The sequence below is a fragment of the Xiphophorus hellerii genome, chromosome 13 (genome assembly GCF_003331165.1).
Source record: "Xiphophorus hellerii strain 12219 chromosome 13, Xiphophorus_hellerii-4.1, whole genome shotgun sequence".
Lineage (NCBI taxonomy): Eukaryota > Metazoa > Chordata > Actinopteri > Cyprinodontiformes > Poeciliidae > Xiphophorus > Xiphophorus hellerii.
The window spans coordinates 27,889,708-27,905,355 of NC_045684.1; the positions used below are offsets into that span (position 1 = coordinate 27,889,708).

At 41.1% G+C, this 15,648-nt stretch overlaps 1 protein-coding gene across 4 annotated transcripts in view; it reads left to right on the forward strand.

The window, feature by feature from the left end:
• ptprua (protein tyrosine phosphatase receptor type Ua) overlaps positions 1-15,648 on the forward strand; it is a 197,328-nt gene that overhangs the window by 108,982 nt on the left and 72,698 nt on the right. For all 4 annotated transcript variants that reach the window (XM_032580837.1, XM_032580838.1, XM_032580839.1 and 1 more), the window contains exons 5-8: positions 781-896; positions 5,780-5,951; positions 9,004-9,297; positions 13,858-14,178. In XM_032580837.1, the coding sequence (XP_032436728.1) occupies positions 781-896; positions 5,780-5,951; positions 9,004-9,297; positions 13,858-14,178 (903 nt within the window). The remainder of the gene's footprint in view (positions 1-780; positions 897-5,779; positions 5,952-9,003; positions 9,298-13,857; positions 14,179-15,648) is intronic.

Below are 15,648 nucleotides of genomic sequence, written 5' to 3' on the forward strand. Positions count from 1 at the left end.
TAGATGTATAGATAGACCTTTAATCTTAATTAAATACAATATAATAATGGTTACAGTTTTTTTTCCCCTTTATGTTGTTGCATTTTTAGAAATGTGGCCTAACCAAAGCTCTGCTGCTACAACACATCATCTAAAAATACCAGCGTTTTAACTGTCGCTTGTAGTGACGGCTGCCAAGATCCACTCTGACTTTTAGTGAGAACTGCCGTATTTTTATTTTTTGCAGCAGAAATGTAGAAAAATGTTAATGAATGATAATGTGGCGTATTTATGACCTCATGAAATTCAGATATCCATTTTCCGGTGCTCATGAAAAGCAAGACTGACTGTGAAGTATAAATCACTGAATCCTTGCTAGATAAAAAAAGAAAAGAAACGGAGGGACCTGAAACTTTCAAAATCGGCACACTTACCGATTTATTTTTAGTTTGGAATCTAAACTCAGCCTCTGCTGCACTCGTTCCCTCTTTGGAGCGAGATGCATTTGCACAGTGACTCAGTTTCCTGGGCTGAGGGACAGTGCTACAAAAATCACTACGAGGTTGGTGCCTCGTTGTGATTTTCTTTTTTTTTTTTTTTTTGCCAGAGAGAAAAAAATAATCAAAAACAATTCCAGTATTTACCTGTAAATAAAAATGGATACAGAAGAACTTGTTCGTCGTTGTAGCAGAGGTTCTGAATAAGCTTTCCTCCATCTTTGTTTTCTGCTTAGACAGCATCACTGAACTCCAGAAGTGCTGCGTTGATCCGTGTCTTTCCTCTCTGTCTGCACTCCAACAGACAAGGTGCCTCATTTCTCTCGGCTGGGAGACGTGGAGGTGAACGCCGGGCAGAACGCCTCGTTTCAGTGTGTCGCCACGGGCAAAGTCTCTGAGACGGAGCCATTCGTGCTCGAGGTAAGAAGACATGGGGGACTGAGGGATTTCTTATTGTTATCTTTGGTTAAATTATTGATCTTGAACAACTCTAAGAGAAAATAAATGGTGCAGATAAAAATATCTAGTTTTCCGTTTAGTTTAAAAACACAACATTCAAAAATGTCCCTTCAAATGTTGAATCCCAACTATTCTGCTCTAGCCTGGCCTCCTCCTGTCTTCCTGTGTAATTCCCCCAGACAGTCAGTCTGGGTTTTCTCCTGTTCACTTGGATTCCTCCTGTAGAATTTCAGAACAGAAGAAGTTGTGAACGATGATGCCATTTTTCTGAATTGTAGTCCACCTGTAGTTTTAGCAATGGTGAACGAAGCCGTTCAGTCCGTGTTGGCTACCTGCTGACCCTCACTGACCCCTCTGAAGGCGTCCAGCTGACCTGTCCAGAAAACTCCACATCGTCCCAGAAGTGACTACAGACCACAATGCAATACATTCTGCTAATGGAGGAGAATACAGTACATAAGCACATACAGCCTGTAGCTGTGAGGCTGCTGGAGGTGCAGCTTCGCAGCGGGGTGCCGTCTCTTTCGTCCTGCTGAATGCCTGACCTTTTTATCCACATCGGCATTCCAAATATTGAATTATCATTAACAGCTGTGACATTCAGATCGGCTATTTTCTCTTCACAGTTTAGGATGGTTGTTTACAGCGCAGATAGTTTCCAGTAAGCATTGCAACGTGAAACCCACGCGTTACATACGTTAGCGTTAGAGATCGGGTGAAATTTAAATCTTCAACAGAGGCCACGCCTCCAGGAAGCAATCATTTCTAAATAGAAGACAAATTGTTTCTGTTTTGAACCAAAAATCAGGATTTGAATCCAGAACAAATGCAAGTTTAGCAGGTTTGTTGGTGATGGTCTTCATGGGATGACTGTGACCAAATGGTTACTTTGCAACCATGATGTTGTTTTGCTGGAGACGCTGAAGGGAATCTCTATGGAGGTAGAACTGCGTGTCATCAATGAGAAGCAAAGTCATACTTTCTGGTGATGTCTCAGAGTGGCAGCATATACAGTAGAATAATAATGACGGCAGGTTTTATGGATATGGTAAATGTCAGGTTTTGTAGCTGAGAGGCAACCTGGTGAACAGCTGCAACACTAAACCCAACAGACTGTTCCAGGCAGAAACGGGCCTAGTTCCAGCAACTAGGCGAAGCTAGTGGAAAGAAACCTAAAATGATTGAGCCAAAACAAACAACACCAAATACTGAGTGGTTGTATGTAATCTTCTGATTCTGTAATAAATAAATCTCTGATACATTCGTTCTCTAATCATTTAGCAAATGGAAATAATTTAAGTGATTCAATCTGAACTAAAAGTTAGATCAGATTTAACTTGTGTGTGCGTGTCGTTTTTTTATTCACTGTATGTAAACTTCTGGTTTCAACTATATATGTATATATATCACTTATTATTCCTGAGACGCCATGGTTACGTAACCTTTTCAGAGAGTTATAAGGAATCCTAACCTCCCTGAAGAGATTACAATACCATGCAGAAGAGTGAAAATGGAAGCATTTTTAGCGTAATAACTTTTGGGATTTTGGACAGAAAAAGCAATTTAGAGTTTTCCTATGTACCCTACTATCAAGTTTGGCCTTTTTTAGGAAGGCCTGGATAGCTGCATGCAGGAAATATGATGGAATAGTACCAGTTATGAGGCTGGAATTGCTTTTTTGTTTGATGAGAGGACAAAGTACCTCAGAAGCATCTTTGATCATTCTGAGCAGCACATAACCAAAGTTATTTATAGTTATTTCACTTTTCTGACTTTCTCCAAATTCAGAAGACATGAGTGTGGAGCATGCTACAGCTGGAACTTTCAAATCTTTAAGGGTTCATTCACAGCAGCCCTGTTTAGTCCGCTTTAATGCAAATCTAGTTTGTTTGCCTAGAAAGTCTGGAGACTTCTCCAACAGCAGGAAGTGGACTACACTGCATGGCATTCTGGGTAAATATATTGGTTTGCATTTTGTGAAGCAGGAAGTTGTGCTCATGTCTTCTTCAGAGGTTTTCATGTCGCTTTCTTCAGTGGTTCATGGTGCAGCGCCCCTACAGGCAAAGGCAGTAGACAGTTTTTTTTATTTATTTTGCAAACAGGTTTTTTCAAGGGGTTTGGTTTGTTTGACACCTTGCAGTGAGAAAGCAAGCCACACCAGCTGAAAACGTAACAAATGTCACAATCTTGGTCCCAAATCAAACCCAGTCTATTGGGCTATCTGGTGTGAAAACAGCCTGAAGCGCCATCTGTATCTTTGAGGTCAGACACTAACGTGGGACGAGAAGGCTGGGCTCACATTCGCCGCTCTAATTTATCCCAAACGTGTTCCATCAGGTTTAGGTCAGGGCTGTGCAGGTCGGTCATGTTCTTCCACACCAAACTCATTCATCCATGTTGGAACAGAAAGGGGAAATCTCCAGACACAAACGGAAGATGAAGTAAGACAGTAATGCAACAATAAGTTTGTAAAGCACAGGCATAATCTCTGGATATTGAAGAACATAAATCCTTTTGAGCTGAATTATTTCTAGGTTTATTAATCAGTGGAGCTGCTTAAAACTCTGGATCCATTTTCCTGTAATTGAGTATAGCGTCACTAATATTCCTGCAGTATGGCTCAGATAAATGCTGAGTTTGAGAGCCTGATATTGTGTTTTGATCATTTCAGTGCTGCTGGGAAAAGATCCAGTTGCAGATATGAGAGGTTATTAAATTAGCGCCTCTTGCTTTAGTTCTCCGACTGGGACGGGTTTTGGTTTACTAAAGCCGAAAGCCATTTCTCTTGTTCACCAACTGAAAATAGTTTCAATTTCCCTCGTCTGAATATGAGCTAATATTAGTCTTCAAAAACCCGTCTCTGAATGCCTCAATCCTCCTCTGGCCTTTGAAGCCTCAACATCTGAGTGCTTTTGAAATGACGGCTGCAGGGAGAAGGGGCCTCGCAAATTTCATCTCACTATCCTCCCAGTCCCAGCCTTTGTGTTTCTTCTTCGTGATTTTTTTCTTCAAACCCCTTTCTCACTGTGTTCGAATGTCATTGACACATGAAAAAAAAACATCTAAAAATATTAGTTTATAAATTCTTGTTTGTAGCTAGAGCTACGCACAACATGTGGGAGACGCAAACAACTGAGAGCTTTTCACCTTGATGGCAAATTGTATGTGGGCGTGTCGGGGTGTGTGTGCGTTAAGTGAAAAAAATGAAAGTCAAACAGCAGTCCGTGTGCTATGCCAATAAAAACTATTGTCTCCCTTGGATGTTTTAGATTTTTGTTGCTTTAACAACTCAATCATGATCCGCTAAATTTTGCTTCTTTGACCAAAAACTTTATGATCTGAAAGTGAAAACTGATTTTTGCAAAAATAAATCTCAATGAAATAAAAATATGTATCATAAAATAGGTGATTGCGTTTCCAATTGAGCACAAAACTTTGTTGGTATTCTGCTAATGTTGAAAAAACACAGTGTTTCCATTAAACAAGCAACGCAGTCAAAATCACAAGCAAATAAGTTTCTTTAACCAGATAAGATGTTTAAAAAACAAACCGAGTCGTCATCCTCCAACCACTTCCTGTTGTCTTCTTCGTCTTTTCTGCCAGTAGTAACATCCTGTTGTTGATCATGTGACTTGTATCATGTGACAAAAGTGTTTCCATTGCAGTTTTGCTAAACACGCTTATTTTTGATGCAGCAAAAAATCACCAGATCCTAGCGAGTTTTTTTGATTGCCGCGTTTCAAATAAACAAATAAATGTTCATAATATCAAATAAGGAAATCATATGGTCAGTGGAAACACAGCTTCTGTAGGTCGCTCTCAGTCATGTTGTTCAGTTTTCCTCCATTCTTTCTTCAGAACTGTTCCAGATATCTCTCTCTACTCTCCTTCGTCAGCGTAGTCATGGTAACCTGGTGTCCTCTTTCCAGTCTCTTTCTTCACAGTCTGTCAGGTTGTGAGAGCGACCTGATCCAGGCAGACCGACACATGGATCATATTCCTTCATGTCTTGATGATGATTTAACTGAGCTCAAAGGAGATATTCAGGTCCTTAAGAATTTTTTCTTTTTGCTTCCATCTCCTGGCTGATACTTTTGCTGTTATGCAATCACTTATTTTATGTTAAATATTTTTAATTGCCAATATCTTGTAGAAATCAGTTGACATTAAAGGTTGTTTAGTAATTTGTTTTTGACACAAAAAAATCCAAATTTTGCTGATCATGACTGATTTGTAAGCTACTGGCACCAGTTGACTGGACCTCTGTTGAATTAGGTCAGTCACTTTAAAAGGGGTGAATATTTGTGAGAAACTGTAACTAGTAGGAAAAATGTTACATCATGCACACAACATAAACATTCTCCAAACTGCATCCGATTTTCTCCTGAGTCAGTCCCAGCTCAAACCTCTGGTTGTCAAATCGATTTCCTAGTGAAAATCAAGAGCGGACATTTTACGTTCTAATCTGCTTATTGTTTGAGCGAGCCGCATATATTGCATGTCCTGGAAGGAGGCTTTCTGAGCGGCAGCCGGCTCTGATTTGGTCCTGACGGGTTGAGCCGGTCCGCCTGCGGCGCTGACACATCAGCATGGAGGCAGCTGAGGAGATGTCAGCTGGAAACAACGACGAGCCGGGAGGCTGGAGGAGAAGCCAGCGTGGTTACCGCTGACATTTATCACATATTCATTATCTCGCCTCGCCACATAGCAGGCTCTAACCACCTTTTGTTTTTGTGTGTGTGTGTGTGTCTCCTCAGTCTGCTGTATTCCCAGTTTTAATCACATTGATGGGCCTTAAGTAAACATGTCCATTTCCCTCTGTGTGCTCTTTGTCTGGCTGTCAGCGGAGAAACAGCGCCGTGCTCGACACTTCCTGGCTGTCGCGGCTGAGCCACAAGAGGCTGATGGCGACGTTTCAGGTGGAGGCGCAGCGCGGCGAGCAGGACCTCTACCGCTGCATCACCCTGTCCCCCAGGGGGGCCGCCGTCTCCAACTTTGGAGAGCTCATCGTCAGAGGTGAGCAAATCCTGCAATGGTACAGAATATCTGCGGGACAAAGTGGAGGATTTCAACATGGGAGATGCAGGGCAGGAAGAAGAAGAACAAAAAAAGAGAGATGTGGAGAGAAATAAAGAACCTGAGAAAGATAAGACTTTTGCATCTTTAACAAATACATAAATGAAGTCCAAGCCACCTCAGATTTCTCTGGCTTCCCTTTCTGTATGTATGTTATTCTATACGGAGGGAAAGCTGATATCATTTGTATAATCCAATATATAACACTTGGACTATCTGGTCTTATCCAAAGACAGCAACAGACCTTTTGGCATACAAGAGACACATATGGCTATATTGAATTTATTTAGATTTTATTTCTTTTAATTTTTAAATTGATTAACCTTTTTTTCCCCCTGGGTTTTAACTCCATGTCTTGGTTGAAGAAGATGACTATGTATGCCATTCTTAGATCTTAACTTGATTCTCTGAGGAGGGAGGCAAGATTTGAAAGTTCAATTTCAATGTTCCTGGTTTTCACAATTGCTGTCTGTATGACATGTTTATGAGCTTTGTTAATGTTTTCATGATATATAGCGCTTTGAACTGCTGTGTTGCTGAAATGTGCTACACAAATGAACTTGATTGACTGATGAGATAGTTTTGCAAAGCATTGTAGTGTCAAACTTTAACTTAAAATAAATAAACGTCTTGGATCTTTTAGTAAATCCAGCCTTCATAGCGACATAGTCGGTTCTTGTCTGATTGAGTTAGAGATGCATCAGCGGCTGACTCTAATTAAAACACAGCTATTATGACTGGCAGGGGACAAAATGTCTTTGTTTTTAATTAACTCTATTGGTTTTATACATAGAAAACTGAAAACACACAGCTTGTCAAGTTGACTAGATGTACATGTCATAGAACAATCACGGCCTCTTGACGCAGTCTGCTGTCGTTACATTGTGTTTTCTATGATAACACAAAGATTGGAGCCGTCATAGGAAATCACTGTGAGTCACTGATTTTAATGAAAATGTTTATACTTTTTTTTCATTTAAACTATTAAGTTATTGTATTTACAGGATAATCAGTTTAAATGACTTAATTTTCTTGGCAATAAACAGTTTTTTTTTGTTGTTGTTTTTTTTAAACATTGCATATTTCCCATTAATGAGGTTGGGACACAGCAAAAGAAAGTGGTAATATTTAATTATTTAATCACTTAATATATTAAGTGAGCCACAGAGCCACTTGTGACAGCTGCAAGTCTCAGACTTCTGGTCTAGAAGATGAAGGCTGTGATTCTGCCTCAATGTGGCTGAAGTTCAACGTGCAAAACCTTCATTTTTATTTGATTTTTAAAGTAAAACTGTGAAGGTAAAAGAATGAAATTGATCCAAGGGACCAATTAGTTATACTTCCTGTGCCAGCGCATATCATCATAAGAAACTGAGTTAATATTATCTCTTCAGTACTGGGGTCATAAATGGGCCAGAACCAATTCTACAGGGGCACTGGCCCCTGTTGGCCCCTGTCTAGAGCCGCCCATGGAAGGAAGGACGAAAGAAAGTTAGGCAGCAAGAAACAAGAAAAAAATAATTCAGGAAGAACAACAAAAGAGAAATAAGGACAATCAAACATAAAAAAAGAAACTGAGAAAGCCACAAACAAAAAGAAATGGCAAAATAAACAAAACTGCCAGACAACAATGGACAGGGAAACCATTAAGCATGTAGAAAAAAAAGGGCAGACAAAAACAGAACCCAAAAAAGTAAGAATGACTAAAAGAACAAAAAAAAAAGAAAATACGAAAGAGCTTCAACGTTATTGCTGAAAAAGACGGGAGCTAGCAGCACTTAAGATAAAGCTAAAAGCAGCTCTAATAGAGTATTGTAAAGTTAATACACAAATATACTCTGCTAAGCATTAAACCAGTGTATATATTTAGCTGAAACATTTAATGGAGCATTTAAAACAAGCATTTAAAATGATGAATTGCTCCAGAAGCTAAGTTAGCTTTGTTACTAGCATTAGCAGCTCAATTTTCAAAGTGTGGTTTCTTTACTCTTTAGCTAACATCTATCACAGCCCTGATGAATACAGAATTATTCCACACATTCACTCCATGTTTCTTTGCGTTGTTTTGTTTCTCTTCATATGAAGTAATTTCTTCTTTTCATTGCTGCTTCTGTTGGAGGCATTTCAGAACAAAGCGCCCTCTTCAATAATGCTGAAAGGGATTTCGCAAAAATATTTTCTTTTTTTTTCTCGGGGTTTAGCTCCCTCGTGGTTAGTTTCTGCTTTTCTTGTGTTTCTTTACTACTTGGTTTACAGGCACGCATAAAGAATGACTCACTCCTCTGCTGACCCTGCCTTCATCCCTACACTTTTAACAAGAGCCTTTGAAATAATCAGCATTGTGATCTGATCTGAATTGTTCCTGGTTAAGGGTCGCACAAGGGTCGCCTGGGATAGATATATTTGGATTTAAGCAGCACAATTCCTCTTTAAAAGGCCACAGTGATGATTACCTGAAGAGCCATTAAAGCTCACTGGGCGTTGGAGTAAGTACATCTTAGAGCAGAGAAATTAAACCCTTCATGCTAAACGATTGTGTTTGCTGTAAACATCGCTATGGAAACATTAACCTGCCAGAGCTTGGAAATAAATTCAAGAACAGCATCTCGTTTAAACAAGAGAACTTTATCTGTACATCATGTCGAGATTTATGGCATTAATGTCATTCATTTGCTGGAGATTAATAAATCTTCTTAGAAGCCCTAGATTTATATATGAATCTCTTTTTAAGATGACTGCCAAGAAATATTGTATGTTTACACAATATTCAAATTTTTGGTCATGTTTTAGTAATATCAGTCAATCAATAAATTGTATTTGTATAGCACATTTCAGGAACAAAACAGTTCAAAGTGCTTTACATAATAAAAACACAAACTAACTTACAAAGTCTACAATAATGGAGGGCCACTCTCCCTCCAGACCGTGCACCAGCCCAGGTAACAGGTAGTAGATTTAATGAGCTCACAACAGATGACCTTCTCTGTTCCAGTCCCGCCCACGCCCATCGCCCCGCCCCAGCTCCTGCGAGCTGGTCCCACCTACCTGATCATCCAGCTCAACACCAACTCCATTGTTGGAGACGGACCTGTCATCCGGCGGGAGATCCAGTACCGGGCCAGCCAGTCCACCTGGAAGGAGACCCATGTGGTGGGCTCGCTCACCTACAAGGTCTGGCACCTGGAGCCAGACACCGAGTACTACATCAGCGTTCTGCTGACACGACCCGGGGAAGGAGGCACCGGAGCGCCGGGACCACCGCTGGTCAGCCGGACCAAGTGTGCAGGTATGTGCAATCATAGTGGATGTTTTTTTCACAAATAAAAATATAGTCTTCAAACCCCTTTACTCTGATGCACCTACTTAAAAATCTAGAGCTCACCTTCAAGGTATTGGCTAACAAACGAGTTCTGTTCTCTGAAGGACTGCAATGGGAGAATCTGTTGGTACCCATGTCTTACAGTAATGAGGCACAGTGGTGGCTGCATCATGCTGTATCGATACTTTTTTCAGCAGGAAACAGTGAAGTTGGTGACAAAATGTGAAAAAGTTTCAAAGGTATTAAAACTATAAAGGAGCAGAATTATATATTTTCCTTACCTTTAGTTGTTATAAAAATGCTATATATCAAATATGACTTAAAAGAAATCCATTCAACCATTCATCATCTTACACACTTATCCGTAGTGTGGTCGTGAAGGGTGCTGGTGCCCTGCAGTGGTCAACAGGTGAGAGGCGGGGTCACTCTGGACAGGTTGCCAGTTGATCACAGGGCCTTAAAAAATTTTGATTTCATAATTTAACTTCTTGACATTGGGCCTCTGTCTCTTTAAAAACCTCTGCTCTTTCTGAAGCTCCGCCTTCAGGAAGTTGTCACAGCATGGCTTCTCTATTAACTCTTTAACGTTTTTAGTAGCGTTGCACTGAGAAGTAGCTCCTGTAAAGAGCTCGGCAGATGTGCACTTCCACCAGATGTCTGTTAATATGGCATGATGATATTTGTGACACCAAGTTGAGTCACACACACACACACACCCCCACACACACACACACTCCACCCTGACAAGCTGCTCGGCTCCGTCTCCTTCTCCTCGCTCGGTCAGTTCCGTCTCTGCTCGCGCTCGGCTCTGTGTCTGTTTTCCAAACTGAAGTTGTATGTAAATGAACCACACCACCAGCCAATCACAGACAAGCTTTTCTCATCCAATCAAAGGCTGCCTTGCAAATGTTGTATTAAGTTTGACGAAAAACAGCCAATCACAATTAGCAAATTGGGACACCTTTTGCAACCAATAGACACATTGCAGTGTGACGTCACCACAGCGGTAACTAATCGACCACAACGATCAATTATTAATAATTGCAAAATGAATAGGAAGCCTGAAAACACAAAACTGTAGCGAACTGAATGTTCTGTTCTTTGTGTGAGAAATGTTTGCCTGATTTTTAGTGTTGAATCCTAACCCTAACCCGTCAGTTGCCATGGGAATGAGTCTGTGTGTAGCATAGCCGACAGAGAGCGAGAAAAAAGAAAACAAGCGGTTTAGTTATCCTACAACAGTTTTTGTGCGATGTTTTTTCTTTTCTGTTGCACACTGCACTAAATTAATAACACCTAGATCATCAGGTTTTATTTAGCTGACTGCTGTTGCTACTGCAGCAGTGTGGCAAAGTCCATCCAGGTGTTTTGGACAGCTGAGTGGTGGCCATGTAGATTTCTCAGACATGCATGAAATAATCAAAGCAACGCTCCTGGTATGGTTTTTTTATTCTATGCGGGAACAACATTATAACATGATTTAAACAGACAGTTGGGTTGTGTTTGCTGCCGTTGTTGTCCTAACAATCATTTAGACAAAGGACATGGAACAATCAAAGTCTTCCATCTTTCTCCTGGTCTTTGAAAAAGCAGACCACCAAGGTCAGAATGTTTTCTACCTTTTTGCTTCATGTCACGCTAGCAGAGCCGCCTAACTACAACTCATCTGTCTTTCAACCACATTGTTGCTCATTTTTGGTAAAAAAGGCCGGCCAGACGCTCTTTCAATCAGACCTGTCACCTGCCGCCGTGTTTGATCCGCTTACGCCGGCGCCTCCACTCAGCCACATCCTGTCAGCTGCCATTCCTCACGTCTGACGCTTTCTGCCCCGAGTTAAAGCAGAAGACAGCGGAGGCTCTGTGACACCATCTCGGCATGGTTTCGTTTTCTTCTCGCACTCTCGTTGAGCTTGACGTTTCAGATGTTCCTCAGTCCCATCCAGGCTTTGTCAATAACTGATGGCCGTTCTCAGAGCTAAAAGTTAAATGCTGTATGTATTCTTTAGTGTGACTAAAAATGTTCAATCTGACCATTATGAAACATTCAGCCTGTACTTCAGAATTCGTCGTCAAAGCTGTAATAACCTTGACAAACACTACTGTAATTATCCAAAGTCCAGTTTCCAATGTTAAAATCTATGTAAAAATAATTTGTGTATTTCCTCATATACAGAAGTCATTTGTAGGTTTACTTAGTGGGAAACATGAGTCGGGCAAAAACAGAAATATAGCCTGGCCATCCTGTGCCATGCTGCCCAATTAAAATCTCGCTTCACAGCTCAGTCTGGGTTTTCTCCCATTTACTTGGATTCTTCAGCAATTACATACTTTTCCTTCATAGACTTGTCCTAATATTTGAATCAGGCCAGGGTGCCACATGGAACCAAAATATCAACAGACTTTGAGTCAGTTTTTGATGTTTAAATCGCAGCGTATAGAAAGTCGTCCAAACAAGTGTCTCCAGCTCAAAACCCACATGATCTCCTCTTGGTAAGTATGAGTTTGTGCACCGACAGTCTTTCACATGTTCTAAAAAAATAAATAAAAAAAAAACACTCCAGGCAATGCGGACAAGCCTTGGAGATAAAAAAGAGCAGATCCACAGGGAGCATCCCACCCGGTCCACCGTTCTTCCAATCCTCCTCTCTTTTCTGGTTGCCTGGCTCCCTCTGCCTCTGGGTAATCCCTCTGATTAGACTAATCATGCAGAATGTCGGCGCGGGGCCGGATCGGTCGGGGACAGGACAGAGCCTGCCGGGGCGCGGCTCTAATGATGAGTAATGGCGTCTGAAGCAGAAAGTGAACTCTCTGCTTGTGACAGATCTGATTTTAACTGGATTGTGACTATTGTTAGTTTTTTTTTTTTCTGCACCTAAATGTTTGCCTTTATCTTTAATGTGTTTTTTTATTTTGAAGGGCATCGCTTTTGGCCGTCTCGGCTGTCAGGGCGTCAAACTCTTTGGCGTGTTTTGTGCTCTTGGAAAGAGCAAACCTCCTTAAAGTCAGCAAACACTTGAGGGATGTGTCTGTCCTCTCAGAAGTGATTTCTCCTTTTTGACATTGCCTCGTTCATGTGTGTTATTAGCTTGTGATCCATGTCTGGCGACGCAGCAGGGCTGCAGCTATATTGCCTCTCCAGTGCTGCCTAAGAGTCATCCACATCCCTGTGCTGCCCTGCCATTCCAAGGGCATTTTGCTCAAATTCCTCTATTTGGTACCGCTGAAGTACTCTTGGACATTCAGGCCAGACTGCTGGACAGAAATCCCCTCATTAATGCTTGAAAGTGGACATTTAGCTCGACATGCACATGTGTAATTGTAATGTTCACACTTGACAGCTGTAATTAGGCTTTGTCCGTTTATACGTGCCAAACAACCTTCACCTGTCAAACTATATTCATTTAACAAGTTGGGAATCTGCCGTTCTGTGTTATTCTGTGACACGTTTTTATCCATCTGTAGGCACAAAATCTGAGTTCTTAACGTTTGCTGCAGGTTTCGGCCTCCTTTTGCTTGCTATTTTTTCCAATTTTATCAAGCACAAGAGAAGGTAGAAATATACTTTCAGATTTTTCTGTGCTTGTAAAACTTTCCTCTGGGATGAAAATTAGCATTTTCCTTTCCCAGACTCAGTGAATTGTGTCAAAAAATGGTCATTAAAAATGTTGAAGTCTGATGCATAAATTTATTTAATTGCTCATTATTTTGTAAAGACTTTGAATTAAACAGGAAACATTTGTAAAATAAGATGATAAAAGCTTTGGAAATGTGTTGAGGCTGACATTAGCGTTGGAGACGTCTGTGCCGCTGCAACGTGTTTAGCATTGAGATGCTGTTTTAGCCTATCAGCAAAGCTATTCAAGCCTAGCTCCTTTTATCACAACTTAAACACAATAATAGTCATTTCTAGCATCCAGTCAGATCGGTTTTTGAAGCAAACAGTAGCAAGAGAATCAATTTTGTTGACTGTCGTTGTAGTTAACCCTAACTCTAACCCTACCAGAAACATGCTTTGGATTTGTATATAAAAAAATTAAAAAATAAAAAGTCTCAGAATTTCTGGCCCTATTTATAACCTAACTCTGCCTAAAACTTCTCCATACATTCATCTTTGACCTTTCTGCTGGGTTCAGTGATTTCCCCCACAAACCTCAGAGGACTTTATAGAACAGCTGGGTTTTTACTGCGACTAAGTGACAAAGACTCTTTATCAAGTAGGAGATTTAAGTAGACAATGGGTTAACCTATATTATATTTAAAGATAAAGTCAAAGGGACTTCATTGTATTTATTAAGAATGTTTTGTAAAACCATTAAGAATATTTCTCCCACCTCACGTGTCGGTGGACTCTATCCTATAAAATCCCATTGAAATGTGCTGCAGTTTGCACTTCCTACATGATGAAATCTGAAACTTTTGATTTCCTGTCACCACTTTTACAAGGCCGTGTATGTCCGTATCTCATGAGCTGAATGCATTTTCATGTAATACTTTATCAGTAACGTCTCTGCTTCCTGTCCCTGTCAGAGCCCATGCGTGCCTTGCGGGGCCTCACAGCCACAGAGATCCAGCCGCGTCTTTTGGCCCTTCAGTGGGAGCCGCTGGGCTACAACCTGACACGCTGCCACACGTACACGCTGTACCTCTGCTATCGCTACTCCATGCCGACAGGGAGCAGCGGGGGCAACAACGCCACTGTAAGGGAGTGCCTGTCGGTGGACCGCAACACCTCCCACTTCACCCTCAGGGACCTGCCACCCTTCCGGGCGGTCCATGTGAGGCTGGCACTGGCCAACCCAGAGGGCAAGAAGGAGAGCCGGGAGGTCACATTTCAGACGGAGGAGGACAGTGAGTGGGAGTTTAATTGTTCTCACTGTATGCTAACAAGTGCCACCCAATTGTATAGAAGGCACATGTTTTTGTTCGTGTGTGCAGTGAGGCTTGGTGTTGTCAGGGAGACTTAGCTTCACAACTTCTTACAGTTGTAGTTGTTTCTTTATGCTCGGATGATTATTATGCAGTGCTTACAAAAATCCGGGCCTTTAGTTGTGTAGCGCAAGCAAAAAAAACAAAAAAAAAAACACAAATATTGACTAAAAAGAAAAGCTGGATCAGCATAACTAAACGGAAAATCAGCCCTTTAAATGGAGACTAGTGAAGCATTCATAAGCTCAGTGTATTGCCAAGAGCAAAATGCTATAATGATTTTGCTTATCTTTGTAATATTTTCCTGTGGACTTCAGCAGATTATGTGCAGTCTAATGCAAATTTTCCATGGATGAAGACCCAGAAGGTCAAAGTCTTGTTGTTATGTAAAATTGGTGAGACATTCCCATGTAACTGAATATGACTTAGGAATATTTGTAGTATGGTCAAGAAAGTTTGAGAAATTGATCCTCAGGATTTGCAGTTGATAGCATTTCATCACCCCTTCTTATTTACACGTATTTGAACATCTAAGCATAAAAGGCAGACAATCACTGTCCAATCTCACTCTAATTGTCCATTCCTATATGTCTTAATAACTAAGAGAAATAGATTTCTTAAAACTGTACGCCTTACAGACCATTTCTTCAATCTATTGCCAATTGGGCTCAACTATCAAATGCCACTGAAGTGGGTTTTTTCACCTTAAGCAAAACACAGCAAAAGAAAAAAAAGTCTAACAACCTGTTAGACTTTTGTTGATCCATGGTCTTCCACTTGTCTGAGTTTGGGTCACAGGGCAACAGGTCCAGAAATAACACCTAGACATTGATCTCTCCAACGAGATCCTGCGTTCTGAGGGATCTAAAGGATAGCTAGGCCAGACGGGAGACATTACCCATCCTGTGAGTTCTGGGTCTTCCCCAGTGTCTCCTTGAAAACGTCCAAAAGGAGACACCCAGGGCGCATCTTGATTCTTTGAACCAACCAAACTTTCAATTCCGAGAAGCAGCGTCTTTATCTTAGGCTCCCCTGAATTACAGAGCTCCTCACCCTATGTCTAAAGCTGAGTCCAGCCACATTACAGAGGAAATGCATTTTGGCTGTTTGTATCCAGGATCTTGTTCCTTTGGGCATTATGCATACCTCATGGCCATACGTAAGTGTCAGAACGTAGACCGACTGGTAAATAGAGAGTGTTCCTTTTTGGCACTGCTCTCTCTCACTACAACAGACTGAAGCCGCCCCCGCATTACTGCAGAAACCCCAACCCATCTGTCCAACTCCCATTCCATTCTATCTTTACTTATGAGCAAGACAGCAAAATACTTAAACTCCTCTACTTGAGGCAAAGATTGGACCCCAAGCCACAGGAGTAGTCCACTTCTTTTT